The sequence below is a fragment of the Ochotona curzoniae genome, unplaced genomic scaffold, assembly GCF_017591425.1.
Source record: "Ochotona curzoniae isolate NIBS_2020 unplaced genomic scaffold, NIBS_Ocur_1.0 contig_883, whole genome shotgun sequence".
In the NCBI taxonomy this organism is placed as follows: Eukaryota; Metazoa; Chordata; class Mammalia; order Lagomorpha; family Ochotonidae; genus Ochotona; species Ochotona curzoniae.
The window spans coordinates 52,927,656-52,941,815 of record NW_024466599.1 but is presented as its reverse complement, the minus strand read 5'-3'; the positions used below and the strand labels follow the sequence as shown (position 1 = coordinate 52,941,815).

At 44.9% G+C, this 14,160-nt stretch overlaps 2 gene segments (V, D, J or C); both read left to right on the top strand.

Annotated features, from left to right (window-relative positions):
- On the top strand, nt 1-522 carry LOC121164971. The segment is given in 2 exon segments: nt 1-55; nt 179-522. Coding segments are annotated over 2 exon segments (399 nt in total).
- A 12,177-nt stretch (nt 523-12,699) lies between these two features.
- On the top strand, nt 12,700-13,940 carry LOC121165091. The segment is given in 2 exon segments: nt 12,700-12,785; nt 12,910-13,940. Coding segments are annotated over 2 exon segments (393 nt in total).
- Nucleotides 13,941-14,160: the final 220 nt, after the last annotated feature.

The window sequence follows — 14,160 nt, the reverse complement described above, 5'->3', positions numbered from 1 at the left end:
ATGGACATGAGGGTACCTGCTCAGCTCCTGGGGCTCCTGCTGCTCTGGCTCCTAGGTGAGGAAGGAGAATAGCAGGAATAGTCTCAGCCTTGTGGTCAGTGCTGACTGAGTCTTCCTGTCTCTTCTGTATGGACATGCTGATGAGAGTGGATGCTTGTGTTTGTGTTTCTCTTCTCAGGTGCCAGATGTTCCGGCCAAACAGTAACCCAGAGTCCATCCGTGGTGTCTGCACCTGTGGGAGACACAGCCACCATCAAATGCGAGTCAGATAAGAGTGTTGCTTACAACAATTATCTAAACTGGTATCAGCAGAAACCAGGGCAACGTCCAAAGCTCCTGATCTATGCTGCATCCACTTTAGAGTCTGGGGTCCCCTCGAGGTTCAAGGGCAGTGGCTCTGGGACATCATTCACCCTCACCATCAGCGGGGTGCAGGAGGCAGATGTAGGAACCTGCTACTGTCAAGGAGATTTTGGTAGCTGGACATACAGTGATACAAGCCTGAACAAAAGCCTCCTATGAAAGCAGAAGTGTGAGCTTTGGCTTCCCCACCTACTCCTCCAGGGACATCTATCTGCTAAGTAAGTCTTTCAAGGTCTCCGGAAGGTAGTTAGGAAGGCCCTGAAACTCCTTTCTAGTTTCCCTCATTCCTTTTGCTTAGCATCTGCCTCTCAGAAATGTACATAACTTTACTCATTTAAAGGGAAGAAGTGATTATGCTTGAGTACTCAGTGTTACTTTATGCCTTTGATTCATACAGTAAAAGGGAATTGGTATGGACCATTCAAGCAGAAAAATTAAGTGGAGTTTATTATAATCCAAATTATGCTTTCATGTACTAGGAATGTGGGGCTAAGACGGTGATCTTAGAAACATGTGCGTCTGTATTCACCCCAAATCCAATGCCTCTCAGAGAGAAGGAACAGGCTCCTGACTCTGTGGTCCTCTTCCCTGGAGTTGATGCTCCCAGCTGCCTGCAGCCTCACAGGTGGTTCCTCAGTCCTTCATTACTGGTCTTTCTGCAAGTCCTGATGGATTTTCTGAACTTGTCTTCTGACATTCAAACCTCAAGGCAAATGGGTTGTTTGTTTCAAGACCCATGGTGAACTAGGAAATGCAATTTTAACTCGGGTGAATAAACATCTAAATAATGCTTTCTTCCTGATGTCCATGTTCACTCCATATTTGAGGCTGAAACTAAAGGCATGGTGAGAGAAAGCCATGGTGATGTGAAATCAAGAAATCACACTGACCTGATTAACTCCATGTTGGTACAGGTCTTTAACACAGCCCTCTCTGCAGTTTAGTCAGCCACATACAACTGTCTCAAAGCTGTCACAGACAACAGGTGATAACACTTCAGATTTGTGGGGAGAGGAGCATCTCACATCCCTGACCCTTTCCTCATCTGCTCTGTCCCTTCTCATCCCTCAGACTCAGTCCTCTTCTCTCACATTCTCTATAATCTTATTTTCTCCTCCTAATGTAGAAACAAAGTCAGAAACTAATCAGAAACTCCTCTTCCACTCATACTCTTCGATAACTGAGCTCTAGGCTTTCACACACCTTGTTGGCAAGATGTCACTAAGATAATTCACTGAAGAGATTTTCCTGCTAAAAGGAATTTGTGCTCCCAACTTAAAATCTACTGTTGCCTAATTCTCTCAAACTGTCACTAAATGAGAACAAAGTGACACTTGAAGTTCTCAGAGGTCAGTCAATTGTAGGGGATGGAAGAGGGGTGAAACTATCTGTATTTCTTTAGCTGCAATATTTTTTTAAATAAATTACTGTACTGTTTATGGTTTCAATTTTACACTTTGCTTTCCTGTCAGTTCAGGAAGTAAGAGTGTTCACTGTGTTGAAACAGAGGAAGCGGCAGGGCTGTGCTCCTTCTGGCATCTCCAGAGGGGAGGAACCTAGTCTCTGTTCCTTCAACTTCAGGATACCCCATGTGTCCTGCTCTGTGGTCCTTCCATCTCTCACTCCAACAGCCTTCTCCATTATTACACCCACTTTCTGAAATAGACCCAATTTTCTCTTTTAAGAATGATTATATTATACTATATTATATTATAATTACTCTCAGCCAAATAATTCTTGATAAACTCAAGAAAGAATGGTTCATAGCAGGGCAGATCAGTAGGAGAAGAAAAATTCTTGCAAAGCCAGTGGTGAGGATTAACTATAGTGATGTACCTAGAGAGGGAGGCAGGAGCAGGTGAGTCAGCCAAGGAATGAAATGGGAAGGTTCAGTGTCAGCAGGCACATGGGAGAGGCATCTGCTCCATACTTAAATTCTTTTCCTAAGAGGCAGGTGAGGCTGACTCTGGTTAAGTGCTTAAATCTATTTTGCAGACAACTGAGACGTTAGAGGAAAAGGCAAGCTCTGAATGAAGCAGAAAAAGGCTCATGACAGATCATTTCAGGCTGCTTTTTGTGGCAGGGCTTGCTTGTGCAAAGGACCCAGTCAGGCTGTTCCACTCAGACTTCCCTTAGTAGTACAAACTCTGCAATGAAGCAGGAGACAGGGTCTGTTCAACCGAGAAGGTAGAGACAGAAGGGTAGGAAGGAAGCAGCTGGGACAGCAGGAGCTCACTCCCTTCTGGTCCTTAGGAGGAGGTGTGTATTGGAGGCTGAAACCCTGTGAAAGGACTGCTCTCATGCTGCACACAGGAGTAATCTCCCACGTCCTCAGGCTGGATTCTGTTGATGGTGAGGGTGAATTCTTTCCCTGAACATTGTCACTGAGTCTGTGAGGACTCCAGTTTCTTGAGTGACGCACAAACAGAAGAGCAGCTTATCAGCCTGTCCCAGTTTCATCTGGTACTGGGCTAGGGACTTCTTGTGGATGGAAATGGATCAGAAACTTTGCCCTGACTTGCCCTTCATGGGTACCTTCTCTCCTGCATACAGAGTTAAAGAGCTGGAAACTGTGTCATCACGTGTCCTCACAGGTACTAGCAATGAGGTTTGGACAGTGAACACACAATGCTTCAGGTATATCTCAAAATTCCTGTCTGGAAAGTGTAAGTTATCCACTTCTGTAGGGCAAATAAGACTTCTCTGGTGAAATTTCAAGGCATCCATTGGAATGCTTGTGAGCAGTAGCAGGGGATGGAACTGAACCAGGGGGCTGCAGCCAGCATGTGTGCATATGCTGATGTGGGTCAAGGACTGAGCTGGACTTCATGCTGGCTGTTACATACAGGACCTAGGTTGGGGTCACCTCTGGGAAGTTGATTGGTGGACTCCCCTAACTGGATCACTGGATTTAGAACTCCGTCTACTGTGAAAATCACAGGCTATGTGATCTGTCAATGGGATGCATGTGTCAGAACTGGCTCTTCATGGTTGCTGAGGCCTGTGTGGTGGCCGATATGCCCACATGCTAGTTGTGACAGTGAAACAGTTCATTGAGGCCTGCAGAGGACATCTAGTTCCATGGAGAGCAAACCAAATGAGACAGCTCTCCCTGACAAGTATTTAGGCAAATCACGACTCTATGTTGGACTGTGTAGGCAATTGACCTTGGGAGGATTTCCTCCACCTTGGAGCAATGAAATCAACAACATCTCAGAATTGTTCAAACCACTGAAGCAGTATGCTTGGAACATGATCCACATAAGGGACACTGGGATGACAATGGTTGGCCTACCCCTATTCCTGGGTACTGATATGGTTGGCTTGCTGGGAGCAGCCTTCTACCCTTTTCTCTCCACTTTCCCCAGATACTTGAAGCAAAAATGATTCTGGGAGCAGTTGTTTCATCCAATTTTCTTCATGCTCGACCCACCCCATCCTCATAGGTGTTCCACATGAGCAGGCATCCCTCTCAACTATGTAAACATCATCAAACATAAAACGCATTTACAATTAAAATTTTTTTACTTTAATATACTTTTATACAAAGGGAGCAAATTTCATGTACTTCATATCGACCATTAAGATGAGTATTGATTCTTTCTACTGTACTATCTGATCGTATCTCTTTCTTTTGTTATCTTCCTTTTAATTTATATGATGACATACTCTCAATTTTTATTTACAAGCTTATCCCTTCACGAAATAAGAAATTCAACAAACAGATAGAAGGTAGAAAATCTGCTGTTCCACAGGGAATAAACAAGAGTTCAAGTCCTCCTTAATTTCCCTGCAAGTACCAGAGCTGAGGGGCCATACCTCCCCCTGGCGTTCCCTGGGAAAATCGTGTCTGCTTTCAATCTGGTAGAGCAGCTCTGTATGTCATGCGAAGTTAGAAAGAACATTCTCATAGACTTGCTTCAAAAACTGTGTCATTGATTGCCCCAAGTGACAGTCTCAAAATATCTTGAATAGTTACAGAACATTTTATCTCATACATTTTTCATTTAAATGGTCAAGGCAATGAACCAACAAGCAATGTTCTGGCCCTGTGTCCCCTCTGCTGTCTGAGGGTCCTCCTATGGGGCACTTTCATTGTTTGGGCTAATGGGGCAGAGGGTGTCCAGTTGCTCTTAGGGCACCCTCCTGTGGCAGGGTGGACAGGGGCAGAGTTAGAAGGAATGGTTCAGTGTAGTTCGACAGCAGTGCTATCTGGAAAAGTGAACTGAGTTGCAATCTCATTAAAGGCCAGACATTTAAATTTTCCTTTGCTGAAGAAAGAGTCTTTGCATTTGCATTTACCATTTCATCCAATCTAGACAGAGCTGTTCTGAAGGCATGGCTAGGCCTAACAGGGGGCATAGAATGCCAGCAATAAGCTTAGTCTTGCAGGGAGCATCTGTCATATAATGTGTGGTAGGAAGCAGAGCAGCAGAGCTGGGAACGTGACCACACTCATCATTTAGGGATAAGGAAACCATTGACTGCACCTGACCTTTAAGGAAGGAGACAGGGCTTTGAAACGGGGAAGCACACTAACATACTGAGAAAGGAAGCTAAGGTTTTGCTGAATTTTCATTAATCCTAGAGTTTGGAAAAACTGACATGAATTGACCTCAGACACTGTAAGAATCAGGACTTGTTCACCGTGTTTAGGGGTTCTTGTGTTGGCAGCACATTTAGTGGAAGAGGCAGAATGGTAATGCAGGGAATTGAAACAGAGAAGACAGATGAGAAAGACCCTTTGGTAAATCAGCTGTAGCTGAGGACTGGGCGATGTTGAGTGCACATGCAACACAGGCAAAGGCCTCAGGTTTGACTCCTGTTAGAGGTAAGGGAGCTGGGGTTCCTTAGCCCTCTTTCTGTTGTCATGCACAAACGGTAGGCTAGTGGCTGCTCCTCCCAGGCCCTGTGGTGTGCATGTGTGCAGCTGGAGTCCCCTCCTAACTCGAATTGTGCACCCAGACAGGAGTGGAGGGAGTCAGCCGAGGAACATGAAGTGGTAAGGATGGGGTCTTCTTGCTATTCTTCTCCTTAAAATGTGTCTGCATTCAACCTGGAAATGCAGTTTTATGTTGTCATATCTTTTTATGCTCTTTGTTAGAAAGTTTTCTTAGAAATCAGACACCCTACCACCAAAAGAAAAAAAAATAGAATTTAGATTCCAGTGGCTAAATCTTCACCCTAAAGTAATGGGATCCCTTATGGGTTCCAGGTCATGTCCTGGATGTTCTGCATCTCATTCAGCTCTCTGCTTATGGCCTGGGAAAGCAACAGAAGATTGCACTAAGCCTTGATACCATACACTGTCTATCTAGTTTGATCAGCGGACACCAGGGCAATCTTCTAGGCTCCTGATGTACCTAGCATCCATTTTAGCACCCGGGCTCCCAAGGAGGTTCAAGGGCAGTGTATCTGGAACATCTCTCACTATCAGCAGTGTGCAGCCTGGAGATGTTGCCACGTATTACTGTTACTAGTTTAGTAGGAAACTTCTCAAAGTGTTAGGAGTCTGAGCAAAAACCACCCACCAAAGCAAAGTGTGAGTCTGAGCTGTTCTTGCTCCTTGCCCTTTGGGCGCTGGCTGCTGAAGGTGATTCTCATATGTAGCCATCCCCTACAGTTTCTTGGAATGTTGGAGGAAGGGGCTATGGGATCTGCCCTGCAGCTTCCTGTCCTTTCCCAAAGCTCTGCACTCTAGCACAGACCTCATTGTGTCTACTGAATTAAGAAAGGGAATGATTTAGCTTATTGATACTATGTCACATCATCCTTAGGATTCATGCTGGAGAAAAATAAGCATTACAGATATCAGCAGATACATTGTGAATATATCTGATATTAGTTCCAAATTATAGGCTGTAATGCCATAGGAATGTGGATATCAGTGGATGTCATTCTTGAAATATGAGACTCTGTGCTGTCTCAACAGCCACTATCCCTCTGCCCTGGAAGGAACAGGCTTCAGAGCCCTGTGGTCCTCAGCCCTGGAGCTAATGCTCTCAGCTGCCCACAGCCTCACAGGTGGTTTGTCAGGCCTCACCTTCAGTCTTGTTTCTGTCTGTGACATTTCTAAAATTCCTCAACCCTTTCTTAATCTCCTCTGTGTCTTCTCAATTCTCACAGACATGTCTTCTCATATCATCTGTAATTTTTTCCCCTGCATCTGTTATGAAAACAGAGCAGCAAACAAATCAGGAGCTCTTTCTTCATTCATATGTTTGATGGCTGAGCTCTAGTCTTTTGCAAAACTGGGTTGACCGGATGTCTCTATAGTGATTCATTTCCATCAGAGAGGAATTTGTGCTCCCTCACCTAATAATTGTCTATTGTCTATCTCCTTGAAAACTGACTCCAAAGGAGAGCAAAATGACATTTTGAAGATCTCATAAGATAGTTACTGAGGGATGGAAAATACATCATCTGAATTTGTACTAATTATACCTTGTGTAATAAACAATAGTATTATTTTGGATTTTAAGCCTACAAACGTATCATCCTCCCAGTTAATCAGGTGAGAGGCCTTACTGGGATAAAACCCAGAAAACAGCAGAGCTGTGCTCCTTCTGACAGCTCCAGATGGGAGGATTAAAGTCCCTATTCTTTGTAGCTTCAGGATGCCCCATGTGCCCTGCTCTGTGGTCCCTTCCTTCCCTCACTCCAACATCCTTCTCCACTGTCACAACCTCATTGTGACCATGGCCTGCCTCCCTAATGTAAAGAGCCTAATGTGAATATTATATTAATTATATTATGTTACATTATAGTATATTATACTGTTATGTTATATTTCTCTTGCTCAGGTTATCCAGGATAATTGCCAGACTGCAGTCTGAAGTTAATCTTTGTGTCAATATTTCTTTGGACATAAATGATATCAACCCTAGGATCAAGAGACTCGGTCAGCAATGTCCTTGTGTTGGGGGTGTTATACAACCCACCTGTAATTCATCATGCTTTCTCCTTCAAAGTCATACTGTTAATCTCCTGTCATGTATATTGTGTACAGAGCTAGAAGACATTTGAGATCATGTCCCTGTAACTGTGAGATGGAAGGTTGGTGGAGTTGTATTTGTTGCATCTAATGGAGTCTTCCTGGTCCACAGCTGCTTGCTGGAGACCCCTGACAGTATCGTGAAGGCAAGTGGCTCTTCTTCAGAGTGCTCTTAGTATCCTATTATCATGGCATATTTAATAGTTTCATTGGGTGTTGGGCATCCTATGTTTATTTGTGTGTAGAGATGCATACTGTAACATATTCACTCCTCAGTATGTTAGTCTCCATTATAGGTTCATTTATGATAATATACATATACATATGTTCACTTATATATCTGCTTATCTTGTATTATGTATGAAGGTTGCCTTACATCAGAGATAACATATATCCTTTAAGATCCAAGGAATGTGGATACCAGAGATGGTGATCGTAGAAACAGTAACTGTTTACTCTCCCAGAATGACTGCCCTCTGCATGGAAGGAACAGACTGCAAAGCCCTGTGGTCCTCAGCTCTGGAGCCAATACTCTCAGCTGCCTGCAGTGCTCATTATTGTCCATGGATCTGCCTTCAGATGCACATGGGTGGGACAGAATTCCCCAGTTCAGATAATCACTGACAGGCACTGTGTATGAGCCCTGTTTGTAGGCCCCCAGCCCTAGCTTTAGTGAGCATCACTGATTGGTAGATGGTGGTGCTCATTGCTAACTAGCCCCAATCAGGTCTACCATCTGGACTGGTACATAGGTCTGACCCTTTAAAAGTGCTCCAATCGGGCCCGGCGCGGTGGCGCAAGCGGTTAAAGGTCCTCGCCTAGCACGCCTGGGATCCCATATGGGCGCTGGTTCTAATCCCGGCAGCCCCACTTCCCTTCCAGCTCCCTGCCTGTGGCCCGGGAAAGCAGTCGAGGACGGCCCAAAGCTTTGGGACCCTGCACCCGCGTGGGAGACCCGGAAGAGCCTCCTGGCTTCGGATCGGCATAGTATCGGCCCGTTGCGCTCACTTGGGGAGTGAATCATCGGACGGAAGATCTTCCTCTCTGTCTCTCCTCTCTGTATATCCGCCTTTCCAATGAAAAAATAATAAAAATAAATCTTTAAAAGTGCTCCAATCGCCCGCTCCAAACTGCTCAGTCTCAGCACCCATGCTTTCCTGCAAGTGCAGTGGTCTTGCTGATGCAAGTCTTTCAGTATTCATTCCGCTGCTGCAACATACTCCCTCAGTGGTCCTTCCTAACTCCCCACCTCCCCACACACATTCCTTTACTCCCTTCCCTGGGCAATCTTTCCTCCATCCTCTGCTATAGTATCAGATGTCTTCTGCAGGCCACAATGAACTGCCACATCCTCATGTGCCATCTGGGTATGCCATTCATTGTTCCAACTAAGCTACTAAGGAGATTCAAATCTAAAAGAGCATTAGCCTTGTTGATGCAAGTCCTGCAGAGACCATTCTACCAGGATGTGAGCACCCAGGTTTTAACATGCCACCACTTGTGCCACCACTCTTGGTTCCTGCTGACCCACACCACCAACCCCACAAAAACATGTTGCTTGGTTGCCGTGGGTCTTTGCTGGTACAGTTGGCACCTGGGCCTTGTGATCCAAGCCATGGTTGGCACTTCCAGGGCTAACTGCCCTGGGTTCCACTTCCCTCTTGGGACAAACGACCCAGGCCAAGGGACCTGAGACATGCCTGGACCCCATTCTGGGCTCACCTGTCTGGCTACCAAATGGCACCTACCTGACACTTCCTGTTATCTCTGTAGTGAGATGATGATCAGTTCTGATGGTTGTGTTTGTGTTTTCCACATGATGTACATGATTTGCCACCCAAATGATGTAATCTCCATCTCTGGGTTCTGCAGCTGTTGGACACACAGTCACCATCAATTTCCAGGTGAGTCAGAGCATTGGCAGAGCTCTAGATTATCAGCAGCAACCTAGGTCCTCTCCTCAGCCTCTGATCTATTATGCATCCGGTTTAGCACCTGGGGTACCAGCTGGGTTCAGCATCAGTGGTTCTTGGACACAGTTCATGCTCACCATCAGTGGTGTGCAGGCTAAAGATGCTGCCACTTATTACTGTTTCCAGGGGTAGAGTGTTCCTCCCTCAGTCACAGGCCTGAACATAAACCAGCCAGGGAGCTTAAGTGTGAGTCTGTGGTGCATCAGCTGCTCCTCCTGGGGTCTCTGTATGCTGAGAGTGAGCCTCTGGTGCAGCCATGCTTGAAAGCCACAGAAGCTGTGTTGAAGGGACCCTGTCACTCTCCTCTGGCACCTCTAGCACAGACATGAATATTTCTGCCCTGATCATAAGGAAAGACATTTTTAAGCGGAGTACTCCATGTTACAGATTTTTTTTTTAATTCAGAGAAAAACACAGTAGATACAAAGGGGGTTTCATACAATTTATTTTATTCACACAACTGACTTTAATGTCCCATAATGTGGTAGTTTGAAGATGGTGATACAGGCTGTGAAGTGCTGTCTTCTCAGCCTGGAGGTGATGCTCTCTAGGCCTGCAGCACTCACAGGTGATCCCTAGTCCTCACGTGTACCTCCTGGTGTACCTTTAGGTGCACATGGATGGTACAGCATTCTCTTCTTTCAGATTTTTTTAAAAATTATTTTTGAAGATGTTTACATACTTGATTATGATACAGAGGGGTCCAGGATCCAAGAAAAGTTGGTGAGTCAATTGTTTCAACATTTCTCAGGACACAGCATGGACATAAGGGCCCCTAATCATCTCCTGGGTCCCAGGTGAGGAAAGACAGCATCAGGAATTGACTCAGCTCTTGTGTTCAGTGCTGTCTGAATCTTCCTCTGTCTTCTATATGAACATGATGATGAGAGTGGATGTTTGTGTTTGTGTTTCTCTTCTCAGGTGCCAGATGTGCCACCCAGCTGACTCAGAGTTCATCTGTGGTGTCTGCACTTGTGGGCGGCACAGTCACCATCAATTGCCAGTCAAGTCAGAGTGTTTTCCTCAACAATGTTCTATCCTGGTATCAACAGAAACCAGGGCAGCCTCTGAAGCTCCTGATCTATTATGCATCCACTTTAGAGTCTGGGGTCCCTGACAGGTTCAAGGGCAGTGGATCTGGGACATCATTCACTCTCACCATCAACCCAGTGCAGGCTGACGATGCAGGAACCTACTATTGTCAAGGAGCTTATATTGCTAGTGGTAGTAGTACTTAGATTCCCACAGTGATACTATGCATGTTTTCCTATATACTTTTCCTTTGGCTGTTCCACTGGGTCTCAGATGGTTCCCTGGGGACATTCCACATCTGTCAGGCCACTCAGTTAAGACAGGCTGAAGGGGGGGATTGATCTGTGGAGCACTGGTGCTGATTTGCATGTCCCTCTGGCATAGCCCACTACCCTGAAGACAGGACACAGCTTGGACATGAGGGTCACTGTTCCTGGGGCTTCTGCTGCTCTGGCTCCCAAATGAAGACAGACAACACCTGGAGCTGCCAGTGTTGTTGGACCAGCCTGACCCATTTTCTTTCTCCTATGTAACATGATGATGAGAGAGGTTGTTTGTGTTTATGTTTCCCATGTTGGCTGCTAGATGTGCTAACCAAATTATGCAGTCTCCATCGCTAATGTCTGTAAATTACCATCAATTTTAAAAGTCAAAATGTTAGCAGCAATAGGTTAGCTTGGTATCCATAGAAACGAAGGAAATCTCAGAAGCTGCTGATACCTCGAGCATCCAGTTGAGAATCTTAGGTTCCATTGAGGTTCAAGCAACAATTGTTGTGGGACAGTACATCATCGCCATCTAGTGTGCAGCCTGAAGATATTGCTTCTTCCTACTGTCAACAGGGTAGCAGTACACCTCCTACAAGGTTCCTAGCCTGAACAAAACGCTCCCAGGAAAGCAGCTGAGTCAGCCCAGACTTACACCTCCATGAGTGGATTATGTTTCACGTGTGTGAAAGCCTAGGGATCAGAAGAGTGTGAGTGGAAGAATGGGTTCTGCTTTGTTTGCTCTGGGCTTCCATAGTAGCAGGAGAATATCTTGCATATTACAGCAGAATGGAAACATAGAAACTGCAGCCCATTCCTTCTTTGGAGTAGAGCTGTGTGTCTTGATGTAGAATGCAGAGTTTCAAGTTTCTAAAGTCACCATCTTCAACCTTGCCCTCACTTAGGGAATGACTCAATGGACAGAAGATCTTCCTCTCTGTCTCTCCTCCTCTCTGTATATCCGACTTTGTAATAAAAATAAATAAATCTTTAAAATAAAAGTGGATCATGTTGGGTGGGGAGAAGGGGAGTGTTCCCATCCTCTGCTGGTCCTGATAAAGAGGAGATGAAGGAGGACACTGCAGTGTCTAATGTGGACTGGCACCCAGCAGCAGATGCCCTCCTCTAAGATGGAGTTTTTTAATAAGTGGGTTTTTTTTTGCAGGACTACCTCCTAACCTGGTCTCCACATACCAGGATCCAGACATGGTCAATGAACCCCAGTGTTAGATATTACACTCAGATTCTAAACAGGAGACTTAGATGGGGTTTCTTTGTGTGCTGCAGATAAAAAACTCATCCAAAGGGTCTTGTGGAGCCTATTCCAAGGTTCCTACAGATGCATGGAAACATTGATGATCAATGCATACATGGCATTTCACATCAATAGTCAAAATTTCATGCTGATGAAGTTCAGAAAATGACAGCCAATGACATAAAATTGTATTGCAGAGGCTCTCATGTCAAGAAAGGAAAAGCCACTTAGTCTCATGGCAAAAAGCCCCGTCATATATTAAGGTGCGTAAATTTGCAGTATATTGATTCTGAGGATTGAGAAACACAATATTTGATGGTTACTAACTCGTGGAGCCTGTATATACATGTATGAGTCCCTCTTTTCATCTTTTCTAAGCAGCATAAATGAAATAATTTCAGACTCCCAGATATGTATACATGATAAGTAAATCATGGGAATAATTAGAAGTCAAGCTGAGAACTAATGGAGTTACTGTATAGAATGATGCTATACATTCTGCCACAATAAGTTACTTTCCTGCAAATTGAAAAATAGGCATGAAATAAAAATAGATGACATCATCTTATCCTTGGTATCATTAATTTGTCAACAGATCCTTACATGCTTTGCTTCTCATAGTATGTGTCAGAGAGGATTATCGTATCTTCAGGTAAATGAGTGCAGCTCAGAGACTGCAGATGGTTCTCCTGTGCTCAGCTATGAGATGATCTGGTACCTTCTCTTTGCACAATGACATCACTTCCCTACTGATTTGCATATCCCCAGGGCACAGCCCAATGCTCTGCACACTTATAAGCAGGCTGCTCACAGCCTGTGCAGCAGTCAGTGCCACTCAGGACACAACATGGACATGAGGGCACCTGCTCAGCTCCTGGGGCTCCTGCTGCTCTGGCTCTTAGGTGAGGAAGGACAACAGCAGGAATTGTCTCAGCTCTTGTGTTCAGTGCTGACTGAATCTTGCTGTCTCCTCTGTATGAACATGCTGATAAGAGTGGATGTTTGTGTTTGTGTTTCTCTTCTCAGGTGCCAGATGTTCCGGCCAGACAGTAACCCAGAGTCCATCCGTGGTGTCTGCACCTGTGGGAGGCACAGCCACCATCAATTGCCAGTCAAGTCAGAGTGTTTACAACAACAATAATCTAAACTGGTTTCAGCAGAAACCAGGGCAACGTCCAAAGCTCCTGATCTGGGGTACATCCACTTTAGCGTCTGGGGTCCCCTCGAGGTTCAAGGGCAGTGGCTCTGGGACATCATTCACTCTCACCATCAGCGGGGTGCAGGCTGAGGATGCAGGAATCTACTACTGTGCTGGAGGTTATTATACTAGTGGTAGTTACACTTACACAGTGATACAAGCCTGAACAAAAACCTCCCATGAAAGCAGAAGTGAGATCCTGAGCTGGCCTAGGTTCTCCTGGAGACAATTTACCAACAGTCATTCTCTGTTAGGGCCAGCCTTCTATGGTTCCTATAAGGTAGTTAGAAATGCCCTTGTACTACTCTGTAGCCTCCCTCATTTCCTTTTACTTGGCATTTCCAGTACAGTACTGATGTAAAGGAAAGAAGTGATTATGCTTGAGTACTCTTTGCTACAAGACAACTTTTGATTCACCCTGGAAAAGGAAGCATCATGGATATTTTAAGCTGAAATTTTAAATAGAGTGTATTGGAGTCCAAGTTATGTTGATTTGATCTAGGAATGTGTATCAGAGATGGTGATCCTTAAAACGTTTGATTCTGTGTTGTCTTTGAATACAATTCCCCTTCACCACTAAGGAACTGGCTCCTGATGCTATGGTTCTCAGGGCTGGATGTGATGCTCACAGCTGCCTATATCCTCCCAGGCGAGTTCTGCAGTCCTTCGTCCCTCGGTCAGCCTGTAGGTGCAGATGAATGATCAGAATTTGTCTTCTGACATCCATTCTCAAGGTACATTGGGTTGTTTGCCCCCAAACCCATGTTGACTTTTGAAGTGCTATGCTATCTCAGGACAATACTGAAGCAACAATGTTGGGGTACACTTCAATAAGAGACTAATAGAATTATGATTCCTTTTGAAGGACTACACTAATGTAGTAAAATGGGGAAAATCTGCCAGGAGGTTGGAGATTGGGCAGGGGTGGGAATACCAGCCTATACAAAATTGTACCACATAATTCAGAATTCAAAATAAAAATATATTGAAAAATATTATTGTGCATATGGCCCTGTTTACTCCACATTGAAGCTGTAAGTAAAGACAGGCACAAAAGCCAGGTTAGTGTGAAATCCACG